The 15,179-nt window shown below is 36.7% G+C and overlaps 1 protein-coding gene across 1 annotated transcript in view; it reads left to right on the top strand.

Annotated features, from left to right (window-relative positions):
- The window catches only part of USH2A (usherin), a 378,576-nt gene that overhangs the window by 130,596 nt on the left and 232,801 nt on the right, over positions 1 to 15,179 (top strand). Inside the window, exons 21-25 of the mRNA XM_068153470.1 lie at positions 2,652 to 2,782; positions 7,209 to 7,335; positions 7,728 to 7,838; positions 9,243 to 9,416; positions 10,152 to 10,282. Of these exons, the coding sequence (XP_068009571.1) occupies positions 2,652 to 2,782; positions 7,209 to 7,335; positions 7,728 to 7,838; positions 9,243 to 9,416; positions 10,152 to 10,282 (674 nt within the window). The remainder of the gene's footprint in view (positions 1 to 2,651; positions 2,783 to 7,208; positions 7,336 to 7,727; positions 7,839 to 9,242; positions 9,417 to 10,151; positions 10,283 to 15,179) is intronic.

Genomic DNA, 15,179 nt, shown 5'->3' with positions numbered 1-15,179 from the left:
AACTAGGATAACACCCTAGTCACAATCCACTGCTTCATAAGTAGAAGCTAAGTATCATAGTATCATAGCATCATACTTTCATTCAGGGTTGGAAGGGACCACAAGGATCATCTAGTTCCAACCCCCCTGCCATGGGCAGGGACACCCCACACTAGATCAGGCTGGACAGAGCCTCATCCAGCCTGGTCTTAAACACCCCCAGGAACGGGGCCTCGACCACCTCCCTGGACAACACATTCCAGGGTTTCACCACTCTCATGGTGAAGAACCTCCTCCTCACATCTAGTCTGAATCTCCCCACCTCCAGCTTCATTCCATTCCCCCTATCCTATCAGGTATCCTATCAGGTAGTGCTATCACTACCTGAGATCCTGAGAAGTCTTTCCCCAGCCTTCCTGTAGGCCCCCTTCAGATACTGGAAGGCCACAATGAGGTCACCTCGGAGCCTTCTCTTCTGCAGACTGAACAGCCCCAACTCCTTCAGGAGAGAAGGCTCCGCGGTGACCTAATTGTGGATCCTTGCAGATCAGGATGCTTTAAAATAGTAATAAACATAATATTGGTAATTTATTTTACCTGCCCTCTTGTTAACTGTATACAATGCTTGTATTGTTTAGTGTAGTGACATTATAGTTAAAGAAATTAAATTACAGAAATTAGCAAAAAATCTATATTTATAATTAAAGCAGTTCTGACAGCTTCTCCAACTGCAGCCATACTTTGAAATGGATTTAAAGATTTTATCTGAATGACATTAATGTTTAATTTGTAGTAGAATTTCCTGTTGTTTTTTTTTTTTTCCCCAGAAATGATAACTCCTTGTAGACCAATCATTTTTGCCACATCAAGAATGAAGTTAAAGTTTTAGAAGTGCATACTGAAATAGACAGAACTCTCTTGCAAAACTTTCTTGCGTAATCTTCCCTTTCTCCCTTCAACAAATGCAATGTGGTTTTCAGTATTCAGTATTCCTGAGGTTGGAAGAGACCTCAAAGACCATCACATCCAACCTGTCACCACAGACCTCATGACTACAGTAAGGAGGACACTACTGCCCACTGCAGCCTTGAACTCACAACCTTCCCATTAAGGGATTTTCAAAAGGAAGGTTTTCGTGTTTAGGTTAAGTAAGATCTGTTTTCAGTGTCAATAAGGCAGAAAAATTACATACGTGTAGTTGCTACAAGTCTGAGTGGAACTTTGGGCTATGTTTTTTTGGTTGGTCGGTTGTTGGTTTTTGTTTGGGGTTCTTTTGGGTTTTTTTTTTTTTTTTTTTGAGCATGAAGTCCAACCTGGATTTGAAAAATCTTTTATTTTTTCTTCCAATTTGAGAGGTTTTTAATCTTCAAATGAAAATATTATCTATGGGATTGAAGTTTGCTTAATATTTGATTTCTCCGTGGCACCCGTGTTTAGAAATACAAGGAAATATTAATGTTGAGAGATTAAAGTACTTAGAGTGAGATAGTATGAGCTTCCTTATAGGAAACTCTAAATGTACCTGAACTTAAAGGGGTAGAGTCCTTTTCTGAATTATGTAATATGTTAGAAGAATTTGCTCTGTGTGCTCTGACCAAACCCAGTGATTTCTGATTAATCAATACCCAAAGAAGAAAACAAGCTCTGGCATAAAGTCTGAAAACTTCTAGAATTACTGTAGGATTATTGTTGTGAACCATGTAATTTGCATTTTCTAGGACAGTGTTATAAAATAATTGTGGGTTTGCAGAAACTCATTAACTCACTAAATCATAGTCATAAAAGATTGGTGGTTATCCAAAACATGTTTATTCGAAAGTATACTTCTCAAAACTTGATACATAATTTATGAATTGTTTCATTAATGTCTCCTTAAATAGTTACTGAGTATATACCATGGGACAACAATAGTACAATGTTTACAAGCTGATTTGATATTTTATTTGTGGTAAAAAGAAAAGTAATGCAAACATGCTTTTCCCCCTTGTATGTCACCTGAATGACAGTTCATGTGCTGGGACAATATTTTATCAGAAGCTAAATGAAGGATTATTGATACTGATCTGGAAAGTTCTTAATTAAACTTGGTTCATCAATTATTACTTGGAATGTTTCCTACTTTTGTGAAAACTTGTTCTTTATTGGGTGTTCCTTAGGCATTTAGATATACATATTTATAACATATTATACATAAGTATGCACATAAATATTTGTGTGTGTGTGTGTATATATCTATATATATCTATATATATCTTTTGGAACCAAGTTCCTACCATTCCTCATAGAAATCCTTCCATGCAGGAGTCTCATTCCTACCTCACCAATAAAAATTATAAGGGCCAAGTGAAAATCCACATATAAGACATCAATAATTATATTTGAATTAGATTTATTTAAAAAGAAATCAATTGCTGAACAGCTTAAGTCACAGGTCCTTATATTTATTAATGGGTGAGTAAGGGCTCTGAAATCAGATATTTTTCTCAAAGGCTAATTCAGTCTGGACTAGTAAAATTTCTCCTGGCAGGGGTTTTAGGTAAAAAAAAATCCAGGATTTTGATTTGCCACTTTACTGCTGTTTATAAAACATTTGTTTGCTTATAATTGCACTGGCAGAATTCATAAGAACCATTAACCATGGCATTAACCTTCTGCTTGCCTTTTCTACCCAGGTATTAAAGTGAAATTTAGAACCCAGGAATCCGATGGTTTGATTTTTTTCTCTGCATCACCTGGGAATCAGGAAGAATACATTGCACTTCAACTGAAGAGCGGGCGTCCTTACTTCCTTTTTGATCCACAGGTACAGCAAAAGACAGGGTCCTACATAAAAAGATTACAATATTTCTTTTACTTCTTCTCTGCATACTTTATTTTTTTTGTTTCTTTTGTTGTTGTTATTCATTATGTTAACTCACTCTTCAGAACCCTTAGGTAACTGGAGATTTTGGAGAGAAAAACACTGAAAAAAACAAACACTAAAGATTTTATCTTATTTTTGTTTGGTTATTTTTGTTGTTGTTGTGGTGGTGTTTTGTTGTTGTTGTGGTGGTGTTTTGTTGTTTTTTCACAATTTCTAACTTTAATTGTTTTGTTTTCTAAGGATTTTGTTTGTTGTTGTTTTTTGTCAGCACCACCATACACCACTACAGCATAAAGTACCAAAGGTGAGCTGCCCAGGGAGGTGGTGGAGTCACCATCCCTGAAGGTGTAAAAAAAGGATTGGCTGTGGCACTTGGAGCCATGGTTTAGTTAGTCATGAGGTGTTGGGTGACAGGTTGGACTGGATGATCTCTGGTCTTTTCCAACCTTATGGATTCTATGATTTTTGGTTTTGTTCCCTCCCCCCGTCCATTTTATGCCTTAGTTTTAACTGTAAAAAATGCAAGCCTCATCTATATTCAGTCCCTAAAGCTTCTCCACTCAGCTAATATTTTCAGTAGTTACTATTTTGAATTTTAACAAATTACTTGTTCATAAATATCCTAATTTTTCCATTTCATTTGAACCGGCATCTCTGTCCCATACTGATTTTTAGAATCATCACTTCCATATCTTTCCCTGTTCTTATGAATCCTGAAATAATATATTTTGCTGATTTAGTGACAGCATATATTAAAAATAAATCTGCAATTCAAGACTTTCAGGAATAGTGCAGGTCTTAACAGTTGATTTACTAGCCTGAAAGCTATCTTGAAAGCTAATGCTTTCTAATTTTTCATTAATAACATGGATCAGAATCCTGTGCAGATTCCTGTGTACATTACAGTGGCCTACATCAATATACTTCTTGTAGTATCCTTTTCAAAATCTGTAAGTATCAAAATCTTCCAGTCTTCTGTATCCTTAAAATGCTGTCCTATTTTACTATCTTAACCTTTGTTTCTTTGTTCTCTATGCAATTTATTTCTTTTTGCTATTATTAGCTATTCCTGTCCTATAACTTCAGGAATCATGTTCTGTAGCAGCAATTCCTATTCCTTCATTTGTCCATCACAGTTTGCCTTAGTGTTCAAATGCTTTGACTACTACTTATTGACATTATGTGATTTCCTAATTGTGTTAAGCATATTATAGTTGTTAATTGTGGCCTTGACACATATGATAAGCATTTATGGCCCTTTCTCTGTGCTCTTTCGTTAAAAATGGCAAAAATTCTTTTTGATGACAATTGTATCTCTGCCACTTTTCATCCAGAGCAGCATGATGTAATACTCTGTGCTCCCTTTCAGCTGTTTCCTGTCACAGGTTAATTCTTTTTACCCTTAGACCCTTTCAGGATTCTTATGTATATCTTTGCTCATGGTCAGCAGCATGATGCCTCTTGTATCTGCTATGGGGATAGTTCAGCAAAGTCTTTTTAGCGGGGAGTCATCATCAGCTTAACTTGTTCCTTCTCATAGTGTTAATTTCAAATCCTTTTCTTCCTGTCCATTCATTATTCTCTTAACTTTATATTGACCACCATTTTTCTGACAAGGTCTTTTCTCACCCTTCTATGTTATCTACCTGCTTGTTTTTCCTTCCTTATTTCTTAACTGTCATTCTTTGTGGATTTCTACTCATGGTCCAGGGAGCATGAGGTGTTTTCACTAACAGATTCATTCCTCAGTCTTGTCTGCATATCAGTCTGTTCTGTAGACCTTCCTTCAAACTCACTGTGTCTGCAAAACTTCAACTGTTTGTGGAGTGTCTTCTCATCATAATGCCTTTAAACCCACCCCTGAATTACACAACTGACTCTAGCTAAAATTAGGGTTATATTCCAGGGGCTACAGGTCATTTGTTCTATCTTTTCCTGGGGAAGCACTGAATACTTTATGTAAAGTGAAATCACTAACAGTGGAAATTTAAGGCCAGTCTGGAGCATCGTTTTCCTTAGTGACTAGTACAGTCCTCTGAGGATAGAGTATCAGGATTCTTACAATATGGAGGGAATTGAATCCAACTCTTCCATTTTAGAATATGATCCATTTACTAAACTTTTTAGGGGGAGTACTCAATACTTTTATTGTTGCCTGCATTTATGCAGAGGATGAAGTAGAAGGCACAGCCTTGAGGATGAGATGTAACTCCCCAAAAAAGGAAGCTGGAGAACACCTGCCTGTGAATCCTGACTATACCCTGCTGCTTAGTGTTGGCAAAACAGCAGTACTTAGAGCTGCCTTACAGTACCTGAAGAAAATTTACAGGAAAGCTGGAGAGAGATTTTTCATAAGGGTATCTAGTGATAGGACAAAGTGAAGTGGTTTTAAGCTGAGGGAGAATAGGTTTAGACTGGGTCTTAGGAAACTTCAGTACAAGAGTGGTGAGATTCTGGAAGAGGTTGTCTAGAGAGGTTGTGAATGCATCCTCCTTGGAAGTATTAAAGGCCAGGTTGGATGAGGCCTTGAGCAACCAAGTCTAGTTGTGAGGCATCACTGCCTGTGTCAGGGAGGTTGGAGTAGATGATTTCTAAGGTCCCTTCCAACCTAAGTCATGCTGTGATTCTATTTAGGACTTTGAGCATTTAAAGAACTTGACTGGGAGAACTGTAGTTACACTTAGACTTTGGCATTTAGACAGTTCTGTAGAGGATCTGTATTTGTAATATTTCTACATATTTTCATGAGTGTAATCATTATCATGAAGAGCCACAGAGATTCATATTTACTTAGCTATTACTGAGAGCTACTAAAAATAAAGACTTATTGCATAGCTCAGCAAACCAATCCAGATTTTGATGTGTGATTTGCAAAACGTATAGCAAGCCATTTCACAAGTCACTCAAGTAGTTCTGCATAAAATGGCATGCAGAGGTCTCCAGTACAGTGCATGCTGAATCTTGAGCACTGTGTTTATTTATTTGTTATTTTTATTTCCCCCTGAATTTAAGCACAGGTTAGCACATATTCCTGTGTGGTCCCAGGTTGAATTTGCTACAGATAAATGTGGTTTCTGATGTACAGAACTGTTAATGCTCTAAACTGTTTCCAAACATAATATGAAGAACCACTTATTCAGGCACCTGATCTTCAGAATGCAGCATCGTTTGTAACAATTTTAACGCTAACTAAGTACACTTTGATGAGACAGCATTTAATAAAATGCTCATTAATTTCATCATTAGCAAGAGTATGCTAAGAAGTAAGCCAGTTTCTTATGTCACGCCCAATTAGCATCCCATGCTAGTAATCCCATTAGTATTGTTGAATTCACTAATGGAAAAACTAATGGGCATGCTACCAGGGCACATTAATTGGGCATGACACCAGTTCTGGTTTTAATTATTAAACTACGATAATGAAATGTGTGTTTGTAAAATATTAAAATGTTGAAATAGGAAAGAAGACAATAAAAAATAGTATATGAAAAAGTACACCTTAGTATGTAAGAATATATAGCTTTGTATTGTTGTCATGGGACAGAGGGCTGCTGTGCAAACTGCCTCAGTAGCAAGATGTTGCCTGAATGGAGTAGGAAACACACTGTAAATATTCGTGGGAAATTATGTTTTCTCTGTAATTGTATACATGTGTGCACATCCTGTATATTTTCATACACAAGCTACACAGTGACAGTCTCTAACTCAAAATGTACTGTGAAATGTACGCTGCGTTTATAAATCTTATGCTGACAAGCAATTTCTAATGGAGACACATCACTGAATGCACAATACTAAATTTTAACATGATTTTGTTTTTATTTAACTATCACAATAGGTGGTTGTTTTATCAACAGGTTTTCTTCCATGTATAACTCCAAGGCCCTTGAGCCAGAAAGAGCACTAGAAGATTTGAAAAAAAACCAAACAACCCAGCAAACCAAAACAGATGCTGCAATCAACAATCTTGATATGCACTTGCTTTCTGTGGATGGCCCATTGAATCATGGCCATGCAGCTCCACAACCTAAGCAATCCATTAAGTAGTTAAACAAAGACTTCATATAAGAAAAAAGTAAAAAATCTGAGTGACTTTACCCTCAGTAATTTGTGCTTTATCCTCTTTTTTTATCAGAGAAACTACACAGGGTTTTCTATTTGTAATAATAACTGAAGTGGATCCTTGATCCCTCATTTATTCTTTGAAAAGGTTAATTTAGTGGGAAATCAGTCCTAAACATCATTCTGTATTCCAAACCAAAAAGTCAGAGAACTTTTGTCTTTATTCTCATGTGTTATATACCACATGTAATGCTAAACCTTACCTTCGTAATATTCTAAGTTATGTTTTTTGGTTCACAAAAAGGGATCTGCAGTAGCAGTCACTCCAACGAATGATGGTGGAAAAGAGTACAATGATAACAGCTGGCACCAAATAATCGCTACAAGAATACAAGCACTGGGCAATATCACAGTAGATGGACAGTACACCGGTAATGAATCCAGTTCCATTTTCCCTTTTAAAATTTTTATTGGTATTACTCTATGTGTTGCTCACTTCCTTGCTTTTCTACTGCCTGTATTTCTCTATACAGCAAAAACAACATTCACTTTTATGACAACATCACTACGTTTTTGTCTGTGCATCTGAAGTATGTGTTCTCTTTGAATCTTTGGTAATTTCACACTAAATATGCTTGTGACTCAGTGATTGTATTACTATTGTTTTGTAAAATAGATTGGTAACTATTTCCAGGATATGTACTGGCAACTATTAGGATATTGTGTGACGTTAACCTCTTCTCTTTAATGTCAGTATTCTGTTATTCAGTTGAAAAATCTGTTGAAAACATTGAAAATAAGAACAGTAACCTGTTTTGTTTAGGTTCTTCCTCAGCAACTAGTGGCAGTACCATTATTGGAGACAACACAGGAGTTTTTGTTGGAGGACTTCCGCAAGGTTATACTATAGTAAGAAAGGATGTAGGTGAGTATGGTTGTGGTTTGTACAATGTGGCAAATCCTATACAGTTACTCTGAGTCAACTGCCTTTGCAGTACTGCAGGCTGTATTGGTTTTGTGTCAGAAACATGATTGTAGTACTTAAGTTGCATAATTATTTATATACATTTCTTAAATAAACAATAAGTCTGTACAGATTCTAGATTTTTTTTCTTCTGGGATAGATTGAAATATAACTGATTTCATCAGCAGTAAAGCAGTATGTGAAGTCTGTATACATTTCAGTTAATTTTATACACAGAGCTGGTATGCATGTGAAACTTGCAAGAATGTTTTACTTTCTGTACTGCCAAATTATTTCCCAGTGTTTTTATTAGCTTAACCACAGGGTTATGTGCCCCACCTGCATACAGGGATGCAACATGCTCTCTTCTTTTGGTGTGGGTTTGGAACTTTCAGGAATCGTTGCATGGAAATCAGAGGCAGATGAATATATTTGTATTCTACAGCTGTATTTATGTGGGACTGGATTGTATCTGACTTCCAGAAGAGTTAATCAACACATGGGTTCATATATAAACTTGGTGTATTCTACTACTAGACAGCAGAAAGGGGACTCCATACAAAACTGTTATACAATCAGCTGCTCTCAGTGGATACATATCCAGCCTTCAGTTGTTTTAATTTTAACCTGAAAGCCAAATTGTCCATAGTGCTTGTACTTCCATTACCACAAAGGACATGAAATCTAGTTGATGATTTGAGGTACACTAGAGTACAACTTCCTCTTTTACTTTGTGTCACTTCACTAAACCCAGAAATATGTACACGTTCTAAAACTTTGTTTCATAAATAAATCCAGCACACCTCCCTTAAAGACTTCTGCTAAATAATAAAAATGAAACTGACTCTAAATACCATTCAAGAGAACAGCATGTCTAAAACCTGCTTTGTATTTTTGTTCCCAGTAATGAAAAAGAGATTGCAGGCATGAATTGCGTCCTGATGAAGCTTCCAAGCATGTATTCATCTGCCTTAGCTTTTGCAACAGTTTCTTCTTGTTCAGCAGACATTCTTCACATTTATAGTTTTATTTATACAAGGTCAACTTGAAAACATTCCTTGGAATCTTCATGGAGTAAATTTAGTCTGTTGATTTGAAAGTACCTGTATACACAGTCTCAAAAGGTTTAGTATTTTGAAGCTGCATAGCAGTAGCTGCTGCCTTTAGTGACTATATCCATTTAGAAATCTGGATTTAGCTAGGTGATGAGCTTTATGAGTGACTGATAGCTGGTTATCGATGCAAACATGGAGATAAATGATAGTGTGAGGATTTATAAAACATGTAAATTAATCCCTGTCTTTAGTTGCAAATGATTGCCTAAAAAAAACATTTAATTATTTACCGTTTTTTTTTCAGGGATGAAGATGATAGTCCAGAAAGGATTTGTGGGGTGTCTCAGTGACATATCTTTTAAAAAAGTGCATACTCCTGATGAAAAATGGGAATCTTTGAACTGGCAGGATGCTGAAGAGGAAAACAATGTCTATCATATTTGGGAAGGGTGCCCTATCGTCCTCTCAGAAGGAGCACATTTTCTTGGCAAAGGTAGTTTGCTGTACTTGGCACTAGCCAAGTATATTCTTGATATATAAGAAGTGACCAAAAGCATTGCAATGATCTGCTTTTCAAAGCAGTTGTGAAGGGTTGGTTTTGAATGGAAGAAGAATTACATTCATAGACTTGTGCTGCTCCTATAGCTGAATGCAGAGCTGATACAGAATCATAGAATTGTATTAGCTGACAAAGATTTCTAAGATCATCAGGTCAACTGTCAACCTAAGATCACCATGGCCATTAAACAATGTCCTGAAGTGCCATGTCCACATGTTTCTTGAACAGCTCCAGGGACTGTGACTCCACCACCTCCCTCAGCAACTTATTTCAATGGCTGGCCCCTCTTTCTGTAAAGAAATTTCCCCTAATATCCCATCTAAACCTCCCCTGGCACAATTTCAGGTTTGTAAAAGTTAAAGTTGCACTTTTGAAGGAACACAGGTGCATAGAATCAGAAACAACAACAAACCCACCATCAACGAAACAAAACAACAACAAAACTGTGTAGCAACATTTAGGACATTGCATCAGTTTGATTTGTTGCACTACGTTATGGATAACTGTCCTTTACAAGGCTGAGTGATAAAGTTGTAGACTTTAATCTTGATACCTCCGAGTTCTTAATGTTGCAGTTAAAAATAGTACCTAGATTTTTGCTTTTAGCTTCTTGAACCTGTTTATTTATGTATTCAATTTAACTTGTTCATGTATTTACTCTCTTTTCAGGGTTTCTGGAACTGCATTCAGATGTTTTCAGTGGTGGACTGGATTTTGAAGTCTCATTCAAATTTAGAACAGACCAACTGAATGGATTGCTTTTGTTTGTTTATAATAAAGATGGCCCAGATTATCTTGCTGTAAGTTCAGAAATACTAATAACTATATTGAGATATGGACTGTGAGTTGTGTCTACTAAGATGTACCCAGTATTTAAAGAAATTTCAAACAGTAAGTTATTTTTGTGCTTTACTTAATTTAAAATGCTGTGCACAGCAAAGTATAAGGGGAGCAAAAAAGGCTCTACCACATACTCAGAATAAGTAACCTGCATTATTTATATCCTAAATAAGAAAGATATCAACTATATGAGAAGAAGATTTAGTCTCTTTGCTGGATTCAAAAAGTGAAAGACATTGTGAAAGACATTGTGGGGAAAGTACAGAGTTACCCAATTTCCCAGTTCTCATGCTAAAACAAAAACAATTAAATGCTAAATCAGAAAGCTCATGATGGAGATTGTCCATAACCCTAATGAAGCTTACTCTTTCAGGTGTAAGTATTTTTTTATAATCAATGTGATTTCTTCTCTTTTATTTGAAGTGTAAGGATTGTCATATAGGCAGAAATTAATGGTGCAGCTTAATCCCACCTCATCCCTATCACTGTAGAGGAAATGTAGAAATCCTGTATTAGGCAAAATTGTGAGATGATGCCTGTGAACCTTTTATTTGGCATCTGCTAAATAATACTGGTTTATGTTCAGATGTACTTGTGCTTCTATCTTTTCCAGGATTTTGTTTAAAGCTGAATGTTTGTTGCAGTTATTTATTTATTTATTTATTTAAAATATTAATTACATGGCTGTGGGCTTTCATATCTTTCTTTCCCCAAGGATTTTGCATGACATTAGACTGGTCGCCATTGCTTAGTCAAGTCTAGTTACAGTGTTCTTCAACCAGTAGGTATTACATTGAAAGCAATGTAACTTTTAGGTGGTCCAAGAAGCAGTCCTTTACATGTAGAAATTTCTGAGGGTGTTGTTCCTCTTCGTAACTTTCATACACTTTTATTGAGTTTAATGATTTTTAACATTTATTATAATGCAGCTGTTTTGCTAATGGCTGTCATGTCACAACCTGTTTTATTGCTTGGCATTATACATAACATACACTTTCTTTTATACTTGTGACTGAAAACATGTGAATATATTTTTATCCTTTTCAGGTCAGCTATAACTTATTGTATATTTATTTTTTTATATTACTGGTTCTTCCAGCAGATAATTTTTTCCTGGATTTTGAATTCTGCTACCCCTGATTGCTTCCTCTTTTTCAGGCAGCCTTTAAGATTATGATGAGTTCCAATAGCAAGTCTTGCTAAATTACCTGTTATTTAGTTTTACCCTCAAGTAATGACTAAGATTGTGAGCTCATAGCATAAGACACTATATGCACACAATTGTCACACCTTAAAAAGAATTTGTGTGTAATTCACAGTACAGGAGCACTACTTATGTGAGCAATATTCACAGGGACAAACATGTGGCTTTGGTTCTTCTGGAGATTCTTGTGGTATGTGATCCTTGTTTCCTTTTATTGCTCTGTGAAAGGCTAACCAATATGCGAAAATAGTTTCTGACTTACTAAGTTTAAAATGCAGTCCAAACCACAAAGGAGTTAGACAAAACACTTTCCTCCTTCTTCCAGAGTTTTGACAGTTTTATGTTTAAAGTATTTCTAGTGCTGAAAACTGTGGTCTTACTTTACTTAAGGACCAATCCTAAGAAAATTGTTTTGCAATCTCACTTTACTCCTGACCTGAACATCTCTATAGCCTTAAGATGCATAATTTTAGATAGTATTTCTGCATGCTTTTCCAGCCCTTGCAGCTTTGTGTTCTACATGTACATAATGATGATAGAAGGTTTTTCCGTACACTTGAGCTCAAAAAAAAAAAAGAGGTTAATAGAAAGTGAAAATGAGGTGTGTAGCATGTTGCGCATGAGCTACGATGTCTTTGTTAGGAGCTTTGGTCAGGAGACACTTGCACTGCAAAACAGATTAGAAGCTATACCACTTATACTGAGTGCCGGTGTAAGATGGTGTTCCCTGACCCTTCCCTTTGCATAGGGCACAGCTGTCTTATGAGCTTTATAATAATTTTGGAACGACTGAACTAGACCCATGGCTGTCCTGCTACCAAATAGCCAAAGACTTTTCTTTTCTGTCCAAAATAAAATTAAAAGCTGTTATGATTAAATTTAAAGTGTTATGTATAGAAGTTTCTTCTTCCATGTCTTCCAGAATTAACTTGAGCTAGGGATATCAATCTGATAATCTTCGCACAATGATTATGAGACAAACTAGAACAAATCACTAGCTCTCACTCTGGCATGTGTTTTGTCATGAGTTTGTGATACAAAGAGTGTACTGTGACTGCTGGTAGAGATTGCATTACTGTTTTGATGCTGACCACTACACAACAGCAGTCAAAGCCTAAGCACTGACAATCTTATGTGCAACCGTGGCACCGGCTTAAGTGACGTTGTAGCCAGTGAAGCTGATGTTGAATTCAAGAGCTGATTTGCTTCTGCAAAGAATTCCAGCAAGAATGTTTTCAAAATAACTGTACTTAATTAGCTGCCTGAAGTAAAAAAACTAGTGTCCCAGATGAAAACGTTACCTGTTACAGAGCTGAGGTGGGATGTGAAATAAGGGTATTGGGGACTCAAAATTTTTTCATTAGCAAAGAAGTGACTGTTACTCATGTGGGACTTGTGAAGGTGATATTCTGACTGGTCACAAGTGATTTTTCTCTGGTCTGAAGAAGATATTCCTATTCTCTTTCTGTTAAAGACTGACCAATTATCAGGAGGATACTGAGAAGTATGTGTTTGGGCCTCTGCCCTCCAGCTCAACAGTCTAAACAGGGCTGGTACCAGTACAGAACATCTTTAACCTTGAGCTGGAAAGGACTGGTTTAACATCAGTACCATGTAATTTTTTTCATTCTGACTGTCATTGACAAATTTTTTTCAAGTCTGTCAATTATGTCTGCTGATACCTCTGAATCTCAGGATGACTTCCCAGTTCAAAGGGGTGAAGCCATAATCAGTCTTGTTGAGATAATTTTGAATGGCAGGTTTAACAAAGTTTCATTCAGCTCTTATCATACCTGTGTTTTGTTTCTTGAAGCTATGACTGGATATTACTTTCATCTTCAAAATCATATTTATAAACAGATTGAGTGAGGTAGGGACAGGTCTCTGCAGAGAAGGAAAATACAGAAGTGCTAAATAATTAAGGTTGAAGGGACATGTTGAAGTAATTTATTCCAAATCTGTACTAAAAACAGGGCAGGTTTAGCTAGATAAGGTTGCTTCAGGCATTATTTTTTTTTTTGAGTACTGTTTATTTCTCTACAGATGGATAATCCACAGCTTCTCAAATTCTGCAGCATCTTCCAATCTTTGATCCATCCTCATTATACAAACTTCTAAAATTTCTCATATCTAACTGGTTTTTCTTGTTACAATTCATCTTTTACCTCTCATCCTTTCACTGTGCACGGCTGAGAAGAGTCTGTGTCTGTCTTCTCTATATCCTCCCATGAGGTAGCTGAAGAATTAAATTACCTTCCTGCTTACTCCTTCAACTGAACAAACCCTGTTCTCTCAGTTTTGACTCATATGTTAGGTATTCCAATCCCTGACCAACCTGGCAGCTCTCCACTGGATTCACTCCAGTGTGCCTATATCTTTCATATACTGGAGCATCCACAGTTGGATATGGTAGCCCAGATATTGTCTTATATGTGATGAATAGAAGGGAAGAATCATCTCCTTGGACCCAATGCTTACCTTATTTCTAATGCGGCTCAGTGCTCAATTTGTAATCCATTTCTGAACCTCTCTCCTTTTCTTCAAAGCTACTTTCTATGTCTGTAGTAGCAGTGGCAGTCCCTTTTGTTCACAATTGCTAACTTGCTGAGACAACACCCTGTCTGCTTACCTAGGTAAATCAGAATCAGTCCCCATATCAGTCTCTGAGAGATGCCACAACCTGCCAACGTGCCTGTAGAAGCTCTTCTTGACCCTCGTGTCCTTTTCTAGATACAGGCTATACTTCGGCTTTCCTAATTCCAACCTTACATGCTGAGATATGTCAAAATAAGAATTGTGTGCACAGAGAACAGTATTAATAAAATTTTGCAGTGGTGCTTAATATTTGTACCCCAAATTCTGAAAAGCAAGTATGCTGTTAAGCATTAAACTGAGAACCTGCTCAGCTTTAGAGCTGTGATATAATGCTCTTGTTCTGTTGACAACTAAGATTTCTTGCAGAACAATACAATGAACTTCACATTTTTGGTTTAAAGTAAATAATATGTTTTCTGAAGACTGATTAACAAGCAAACATTTTTAAATACAGTGGTCTCAGAATTTTATCCAAAGCTAATAATTTATCTGTTGTTTTTCTGAACCAGTGACAATATTAGATGTATGCAGAACAGTTCAATGGGAACAGTGGTCTTCTATCTTCAGCTGCACTTGGGCATCCTCAGTGTCACTCCAGGTCATCACAAAAGGCATGAGCGTCATTCTCTGCCTGCTTTAAGTCTATGTCAAGATGAGTAAATTGGAAGAGGGATGTGCCAAGTAGTGACCCCATGTCAAACACCGTGCCCTCTCTCCATCCTTCACGTCTTGCTAGCATGCTACCGTAGACATGCATCTGAAATGCTTTCTTCACACTAGCCCATTCTTAATTCTCATCAGTGAAGAAAAATAGTGATTTGCCCCTTGGACTGCTTCTTCAAGCTATACCCATTGACATTGTTGCCATGATCTGTCTTTGACTTACTTTGCAGAGTCTTTAGCTGTGAAGAGTTCTAAGCTTATGGAAACAGGGGAAGTTATGGTTCCAAAGAAATAAACAAAGTCCACCTGTCTCATGAGCAGAAAGTCACTGTGGGACAGAAGCTGTATTACCCATGACATCTCAAGTACTGAGTTCTTTCTTCATCTGGGGTGCC

Source organism: Melanerpes formicivorus, unplaced genomic scaffold (genome assembly GCF_026170545.1).
Source record: "Melanerpes formicivorus ecotype bairdi unplaced genomic scaffold, bMelFor1.0.p_v2 SCAF_26, whole genome shotgun sequence".
Taxonomy (NCBI): Eukaryota; Metazoa; Chordata; class Aves; order Piciformes; family Picidae; genus Melanerpes; species Melanerpes formicivorus.
This window is presented reverse-complemented; position numbering and strand designations above follow the sequence as displayed.